Source organism: Etheostoma cragini, chromosome 3 (assembly GCF_013103735.1).
Source record: "Etheostoma cragini isolate CJK2018 chromosome 3, CSU_Ecrag_1.0, whole genome shotgun sequence".
Classification (NCBI taxonomy): Eukaryota; Metazoa; Chordata; class Actinopteri; order Perciformes; family Percidae; genus Etheostoma; species Etheostoma cragini.
The window spans coordinates 1333586-1342351 of record NC_048409.1 but is presented as its reverse complement, the minus strand read 5'-3'; the positions used below and the strand labels follow the sequence as shown (position 1 = coordinate 1342351).

Sequence of the window (8766 nt, the reverse complement as noted above, 5' to 3'; positions counted from 1 at the left end):
GGGGGGGGCTACATTTGAAGACAGTCAAGGATGGATTTCCAGATGAAACAGAAAGATGACATCATGGCAAAGTGCGCTCGTAGAGAGGCCTGGTAATGCAACACCATACATAAACAGTGGACAGCTGTATTTATAGGAGATTGTCTCATGGTTCTATCTGCTTCCATAAATCCTATTATCTGATTTGTAGCCATTCCCCTTTTGCCCAGCAACCAGCAAGAGACTAGCAGCTTTGGCTTATGAGTCTTATCATGGCACTCAAGTGCTGTGCAGTTATCACTATTGTTGTGATATTAGTCGAGATGAAAACTGGTCACATCCATGCTTGATTAGACATGAGCTCATCATGATCGGATAAAGCCAAATGGCGGTGTGTGTGTGTGTGTGTGTGTGTGTGTGTGTGTCTAAGAGCTATTTAGTCAAACGTATAGACAGCTGTCGGGTATTACACACAGGCTGACATCCATGTTGTCCCACACTGGGTGGCTATATGGAAAACCCTGCAATTGTTTTTCTTTTTTATAAAGGCTACATTTCTAAAATTTTAATGGATTGGGACTGTATTTCCGAATCGATAACAACACGTGGTGCCTCCTGTAGGTCATAAAAAAGAGATGAGGGGTCCAGGCGGAAGGGGGGTGCACCTGCTGCAACTGGACTTTAAATACGAGTTTGACACCACTCAGTGCGCGCACAGGGACGAAACACAAAGGACAATTTGACAGATAGAAACTCGGTTACTCCTGTCCCCAGTCAAGCACATCCTAAACACAGAGAACTGAGTCAAAGTGGAGTCCACTTACATATCTTCTCAGTTTCTTCTCCGGGGGTGACTTCCTGAGCCAGCCTTGGAAGATAATTTCACCGCCGCTCATGTTGGAGTCAGTCTGCTGCGTCTTCTTATCTCCAACCGCCGTGTGCCACTAGTACATGACTGGAGGTTCCTGAAGGCTCTCCTGGTTCAAAGTGCTGTCGGCGTGAGGCTCTCCCTGGTGCAGTCTGCTCCCCCCATTTGTTCAAATCAAAGTAGAGGTGCCCGGCTCGGGGATGTTGCCAGTCGCTCCTGGTGGCGCTGTGCGCAACAACCAGCGCACCCGAAACCCTCCAGTTGGGGAGAAGAGCGAACAAGAGGCGCTACTCGGTTGTTGGAGAATTACGCACGGCCCAGCTGACGAGGAGCCGCGGGGAAAGTTAACTGATGCAGGGTGAGGAAGTATCGTAGTGTCTGCAGTTTGTTTTCCTAACTCACACCACGCCCACCGAGCAGAGAGAGAGAGAGAGAGAGAGAGAGCAAGAGAGAGAGAGAGCGAGAGAGAGAGAGGGATGGGCTGGCTGCAGGGATGAACAGGATGGGACAACAGCTCATCACAAAGTAGCTTCAAGACACCGAAACGAGTTGAAATAATGGCGGGGGGGGGGGGGGGGGGGGGGGGGGGGGGGGGGGCGATCGATTTGTAACATCTCATTTATTTACCTCCACTCAAAGCGTATGCTAGTGTTTCTATTTTATTCCGAACACGGAAACGGGTTTGATTTCACATGAATACGTCCACCGTGTGTTGTATACCAAATATAGTTATGTATCAATCACAGCTCTATGGAGACTTCTTTAAAAATATAGCCTGGGCTTTGGGAAAAAAACTGAAGAGTCATTAGCTGGTGTTTGTGACGGAGTTGAATGGGATGGGAAAAGCACCATCTTGTGGAAGGTTGAAATACTGTTGAAAATATTTTAAAATGATGTTGATACAGGTGCAATAGATATGATTTATTGGAAATAAACGCTTCGGTGAGAAGTGGGTGAACGGAAGTCCTTTTATATATAATATTTAATGTAAGGTATACTATTTATTAATAATAAGTTTATATATGTCATATGTAGTTGTAGGAAAGTGATGCACAATTGATGAGAATAAAATCAATAGGGACAGTCATCTGAAATACAAATGCTTATTGGTTTCTTATTGCAGGTGTAGAGACATTATTAAAAAAAAACTAATGACATGTAAACACCAATAAACCAATTCAAACTACAACAATGTTGAGCATCATATTTATTTGATGTTATAGAGACAGTAAATACAGACTTAAAAAAGATCTACTAGGCTGGAACTGTGTTTTATAGAAGACAAGAATGAGAAAATCTAGGGAAAGGAATCACGTCTTTTATGTTGTCAACACCCAGAATGCATTGTAAATATCGCTCAAATCCCAGTCCAAAGCCACCGTGAGGGACGGAGCCAAAACGCCTCAGATCCAGATACCTGCAAATAAATACAAATGTAAGTACAAACACCACTCTGTTGGGATGTTGGTTCTATTTAGATGCTGTCCGTGTGAATGTGTTTTGGATATATTTTTTTACCAGCTGTAGGTGTCTTCTAATCCAGCCCTGGGAAAGTATGATAATGAGTGTCAGATCCTCTGGTCAAAACACAACTCAAGACACAACCCACAAACAAATCCTCTCTAGCAGCCTGTCCACCACGTGCAAATAACAACACTAACTACAAATGTATTCTCTTCTATTTGAGGGTTAGACATGAGGAAGAGGGGTCTGACTCAGTCCAGCAGATCTACGGACCAGCACCTAGGGCTGATTTCTGTTTTTAATTAGTCAGTGTTGTCCACCACAGATGTGACAAAGGTCAAAAACGGTTAAACTTATTATTTAGATGGTACAATATATTTATCATGTTAATTGTCTGGTTATGTTATTTAAAAAATCTGGTGAAATTAGTTAGACTGCAAAAAAGAGGTGTGGTGGATCATTGCTCAATGCTTAAAAGCTAATGAACCCTCCATTCCAGTTGGTGACGTAACGCCAACCAATCAATTGAATTAACTAAAACATATATATATATATATTAAAGGCAAATGTTGACATCCATAGTGTAACTATATTAGCAGGCGCCTTCCGCTACCCCTGGAGTCCGTGTTCTTACTCTTCCAGCCGAGCCCTCAGCAGATCCAGCCTCTCCTCCCTCAGCGAGCCCCCACACAGCTCTCCGACTCCTGGCACCAGAAGGTCCACTGCAGCTGCCTGCACACAGACCACAGCCGGCGTCAGCGTCCATATGCAAACCGCTGCGATTAACTGACATTACAGGGAGGAAACTGAGTGGCTAAATCATTGATTCCCCCAGCATTTGAACAGTGTAACCACGTCTTACCGTATGCTCAGGGTGATCCTGGTTGTCTCTTGCGTAGAAGGGCTTGAGATCGTAAGGATAATCAGTGACAAAGACTGGAATGTTGCCACAATGTTTCACCAGGTACTTCTCATGTTCTGTCTGCAGGTCACAACCCCACTGGAGAAAAGAAGAGCTAAAGTCAATGTGGCGCTCTGTGGAATGATACAGCAGATCTTACAGGGTTTCTGCAGGTTTTTAAGACCTTTAAAGATGACATTTAAGACCTATATCCCAACATAAAAGTGCAACAATATTATATCCAACCAGATCACTAAAAGTGAGACGTACATGTCTCCAAAAGGCAAACACATTGGGACACTCCCAAAACATTTGTATAAATGACTCTGAGACATCAAGTGTTCATAGGTCACAATTAGGAGATGGTATCATTTTCATAGCATGACTTTTTCTTGGAATAAGATACATTGTGTGAGTACATTTAAAATGTATTATTGGTAATCAGGGTTTTTGGAGGTATTCTGTAGATGCTCCCATACTGTGTCACATTTTAGATTTTTTAAGACTTTTAACACCCCATGGAAACCCGGTTTTTAAGACCATGATGAATGAAATTTAGGAGCTATATCACGACATAAGAAGAAAATGCAGCGTGCACAAAATTACAAAGTAATCTACTTTATTCAAATTGAACCAAAGCGAGATGCTGTGTGGGTCCGGCCTAGGCCGGCTGAAGGTAGTTGCTGGGTAGGTAGCCCCCAGGGGCTGGAGTAGTTAGATGTTCCTCAGTTTTTGCATGAGACTCCAGCGCCCGTACCATAGACCTTACAGTCAACGGCCCATACACCCAACGTGTTAACAACTGGCTTTAACCAAACACTAAATTCAGTTTTTTCAGACCAAGTATGGCTAAACTTGCCCTTCTCCACAGCCGAAGAATAAAATCTGTTTTATGTCGTAGTGCAATCCCAGAGAGACTCCCGCTAATAACAGGAAAGCTGATTGGCTACGATATGAGTTGCATGTTGGTCTCATTTGTTGTTGTAATACAGCAAATTATATTTGGACTACAACATCGTGGAACAAAAAAAAAAAAAACTAAAGCACTGCAGGATCGTTTTAATGAGCATAAGAGGTAAAGTTACAACAACGCAGGAAAATTAAGAACTGATCAAGAATATTTAAGACCTAGAACATAATACTACTAGACCTTTTTAGAGTTCTTAAAACCATAACGAAGAAAAAATAAAACATCAGTACTTACGTCTGTTGGGAAGGCAAACTTCTCAGAGCTATGGTTTAGGATGTCTATTGCTTCCCTGTAGGTAATCCTGAAGGTGCAGTGAGAGAGTGTCAATCATTCGAGGCCTTGACTTTATTCTTTAGCTGAAATAATTGTATATGCTATGTTTGGAAAAAAAAGAGACTTACGCAGGGAATCTCTTCTTCAGCATAGCTTCTACAGTGACCTAAGAGTGTATGGATGCAAAAGGAAAGAAATGTAAGTTGAGATAATAATGATATCACATGCAGTTGTGGCTGGTTGGTATGAGGAGTCAGGTTATGTACCCCAGTGGAATAAGTGTCCTTCAGCACTTACCCGGTGTCCAGGAGTCACATGCTTGTGAAACAAATCCACGTCCTCGGCACAGTGAGCCAAGACATGCTCCGTGGCAGATCTGAACATGTCCTCCATGACCTAAAGACCAGGGCCCAGTTTAATAATTAAAGCTTTCCCAGGCACCTGTGCATAAGGTCAACTTTAAAAGTCACATAGGCATGTTGAACATGTGAACTTCAGTACAAAGAAATTGATCTGACATTAGTTCACTTCATCCAAGATCCAAGTCTACGACAACTGGGTTTTTATCTAAGAATACCAGACAACTTTAATGCTAATGAGTCTCTCCTTTACAACAATGTGAGTCACATTTGAGGGAAAATAAAGACACAAAAAAACACTTTAGTTTATATTTAGGACTGTCAAAATAAACGTGTAACTAATGAGTTAATGCAAGTTCCTTGTAATGCCACTACGCAGGCCCATTCTGGGATTTTGCTGTCTGCAGCGGACATGAGACAAGGACCAGGTCTTATGGGTCTTATTATACATCCATAAACGGGACTGGACGGCTAGCAGAGTGAAACGCCGAAATGGTTTAATAAAATGGTATTTTAAATGGCAAGTTGAGTTTTCAAAGCCCTTCCAGATGGTTCTCTCCACAAGACTAAAGGTATTTGTATGTCCTGTCGATGGGAACTGTTATGACCAGACTACATCCAGTCTCAAATACCACTTGAGCACTAAAAACTCCCAACTTTTAAAGTACATTTAGAACAAAAGAAATGTGCAATTAAGCACAATTTTCAATTTTCAGGTTAAAATGAATTAACCCAATGGTTTTCAGAAAGGTAAGTAATCAGTTGATTGTATGCAAAAGAAATGAGTACTGTATTTTAGGACAATGGCATAACATACCTTGGTGAGATCCTCTAAGGACTGTGTGAAGGAGACCTCGGCCTCCACCATGTAAAACTCAGCCAGGTGGCGTCTGCTTTGGGAGTTCTCTGCACGAAAAGTTGGCCCGAATGAGTAAACTCTAGAAAAAGCCCTGGAAGAGCGACATGGCAGAATTAGAAATGTTCCTTCGCATGTACAGTATGTGCCTGTGTCTGTCTCTTACATTCTGAGGCTGAAAATACAAGTAGGATGTGGGAATTTTATAAATCCCAACAAGGTAAATTCATAAAGGTTTATCTCACCCTGACATCACTTCCAAATGAAGCTGACCAGAAACGGACAGGAAGGCTGGGACAGAGAAAAAGTTCTCCCCTTCCTCATTGTCTGGGCCCGACGGCTGGGGTAAAAGCAGAGGGTTTTTAGAATATCAAACAATGTCATAAATCCTTCTGTTCACCTCACAGCTTTAATTGGCAATTCCACGCTGGAGGCGGCACCATCTACATATCTAACCCATCTACATCCAGCATGTCTATAGCAGTGGTTTTCAAACTTTTCACAATAATGTACCCCCTCTGAATTGTTTTTTTTAAGCCAAGCACACCGTGAACAGAAATAATCAGTCTATATGAAGAGGTACAATACAGTGTTGGCAGTAATAAGTTCACTAAACAACAACCTTGTAACTGAAAAACATTTAAATCCTCCATTTCAAATGTTTCCAATCCATCACTTAATTCATGTATTACTACAGCATCATTATTTTAGGAATTATGCATATTTTTCAATTGGCATTTGGCTAAAAATCTCCAGTACTTTAAAGTACCCCTAAGTGTATGCGTACCCCCATTTGAGAAACACTGTTCTATAGCAGTGGTATTCAAGAGGTCCAGTAGGTCGACATATCCCTACCTACAAATACTAAAAGAATCCGTGTAGTTTGAAACATTTTAAATGAACAACGTAGCCTACAATGATCTTAGTTTTACGGTAACATGTTGTGGGGATTACTTAACAAAAGGATACAACACTGCTCTCTTCTGTCTTTTAGGCTGATTCGTTGAAGCTTTTAGGTAAAATGCAGAATCATTTATAAACTCAAACAGGCTGATGAAATGAAAACAAAGTGGCATAAACCATATCTAAGTCTGTGTAGATCACTCGTTTTGGGCTTTGAGCACAATGATGTTCCACGTCCTCACCTCGACTGCTGTGGGTACCTTTCCTCGAGGTACCTGTGTCTAGTTTTATAGTGGAACTTAATAGTTCACATTTGATAGACAATCACAACAGACTCCATGCAAATGAGGCCCACCGGCCTCGTAGAATCCAAGGCCGTTTTGAACAGGCTTTACAACTTTACAAGGCCAGCTTTGTAGACCCATACAGGTCCCTGGCCTTGTTCTGCCTGTTCAAAATGCCAGACAGGCAGACAGATTTGGCTCAGTGGTGTTTAAGCACCCAACGTCGACTTCCAGTCAGCGCTGCGACCGTTGACTACAAGGCACTTGCTGGTCTGCCAGTTGTTGACCCCTGGTCTATATCATGGGACCTTCACTTTAAAAACCATTTATAACCACTCACCTCAACCTGAAAGAGCTCCCCTGCCCCTTCACAGTCATTTGAGGTGATGACTGGAGTGTGAATCTGCACAAAGCCATTTTCCTGGAAAGATAAATACGAATAAATACAAAAAGATCCTGCTCTGCATTCTATTAAGAACCCCTCCACTGACGTTCTCACCTTAAAATAGGAGTGAACGGCAGTAGTGGCCTCACTGCGTATCCTCAACAGGGAGCTGAACGCATTGGTTCTACACCTGAGATGAGGAAACTGGCGAATGTACTCGAGGCCGTGTCTCTCTTTGATTTTAAAGGGAAAATCCTAAAAAAGGAAAGACAAAGCAACACAATTTAATAACATTTCCTACACAATGACAGCATTCAAAGTTAGAATAAAATAGAAAACTGTATAACAAAAAGAAGTAGCGGTCCTAACGGTGCACTCACAAATCCAAGAAGAAATATATACAGTATGTGCGTATATGTGCTGTAATATATATAAGATATTACATTTCTGAGTTTGCTGAGTTTTAGCTGCCCTGTATACAAGTAGTACTATCTATCATAGAAGAGGTATAATTTAAAGCCAGTAAAATGGGTCAAACGTTGGTAATTCCCTTACCACAGGGTTACACTGTCCAACGACATGGATTTGTTGCGCTTCCAGTTCAACTGGCTGATTGTGGTTTGGACTCTTCCTTAGAGTACCTGTGACTTCAACAGCACTACCAAATGTGAGCAACCTTAGTTAAAAGGGAAAAGAGTGGAAGACAAACAGTGTTTTTGAAGTATTGTGCACCCTTCATACCTGAAACGGTATTGTCAAGGATTATGTAATGGGAATAAAAGTGAAGAGCCTACGGATCATTCAGCTCTGAACTGGCGACGACCTGCAGCGACTGCAGTGAGCTCCCATCATTCACATGCAGGAAGAGATTCGCCTTCTGAGCTCGAACAGAGCGAACCCATCCCTGCAACAGGAAAACAACTTAGCGGTTCCTTCTGGTCACACAGAAACAGGTGAAGTTTTTATTATAGTTTAACCTATGATAATACACCATATACTATTTATTAGGTGATTTATGATTTATAAAAGCAACTGTGGAGTAAAAAGTGCAGTATTTGCCTTTTAATTTTAGTGGCAGTATAAAGTAGCTGAAAATGGAAAATACTCAAGTAAAGTATAAATACCTCAAAATATTATTTACGAGATTAGTGTTAATGTAACCGCAGCGGTGCGCATACGTTTATGAACCCATGCTTAAGTTGACTAAAATGAGGAATAAAGGAAATCCTCTTTTGGAAATTTATCTTCATTTCTTAATTAAAATAAAAATAAAAAAATACCTTTATACCAATTTCCTTTGTGAATAAATAATGTATCATGAATAGATAAATGTTCTTCCTTAAAATGCAGGGGCCATAAGTCTAATCCACATCATCACATACCCTTCACCATATCTCACAATTGGCATGGGACACATTTCATAAGATCATTTCTCAGTGCAAAACAAACCAGAAATACTAACTGAAATAACACCATGCCTATCTCTATGTATGGTGAAGGGTATGTGATGATGGGGGGGGGGGG

At 41.4% G+C, this 8766-nt stretch overlaps 2 protein-coding genes across 3 annotated transcripts in view; both read right to left on the bottom strand.

Annotated features, from left to right (window-relative positions):
* The window catches only part of gab2 (GRB2-associated binding protein 2), a 48797-nt gene extending 47557 nt beyond the window's left edge, over positions 1–1240 (bottom strand). The window contains exon 1 of one of the 2 annotated variants that reach the window (XM_034867163.1): positions 804–1240. In XM_034867163.1, coding sequence (XP_034723054.1) covers positions 804–875 — 72 coding nt within the window. In that variant the 5' untranslated portion in view covers positions 876–1240. The remainder of the gene's footprint in view (positions 1–803) is intronic. The other variant, XM_034867162.1, reaches the window with a different exon arrangement.
* Positions 1241–2036: 796 nt separating this feature from the next.
* nars2 (asparaginyl-tRNA synthetase 2, mitochondrial) overlaps positions 2037–8766 on the bottom strand; it is a 7825-nt gene continuing 1095 nt past the window's right edge. The window contains exons 2-14 of the mRNA XM_034867164.1: positions 8037–8146; positions 7798–7918; positions 7357–7497; positions 7198–7278; positions 5916–6010; positions 5632–5764; positions 4753–4851; positions 4584–4621; positions 4417–4483; positions 3174–3311; positions 2946–3043; positions 2366–2392; positions 2037–2264 (exon numbers count right to left, since the gene is read on the bottom strand). Coding sequence (XP_034723055.1) covers positions 2120–2264; positions 2366–2392; positions 2946–3043; positions 3174–3311; positions 4417–4483; positions 4584–4621; positions 4753–4851; positions 5632–5764; positions 5916–6010; positions 7198–7278; positions 7357–7497; positions 7798–7918; positions 8037–8146 — 1293 coding nt within the window. The 3' untranslated portion in view covers positions 2037–2119. The remainder of the gene's footprint in view (positions 2265–2365; positions 2393–2945; positions 3044–3173; positions 3312–4416; positions 4484–4583; positions 4622–4752; positions 4852–5631; positions 5765–5915; positions 6011–7197; positions 7279–7356; positions 7498–7797; positions 7919–8036; positions 8147–8766) is intronic.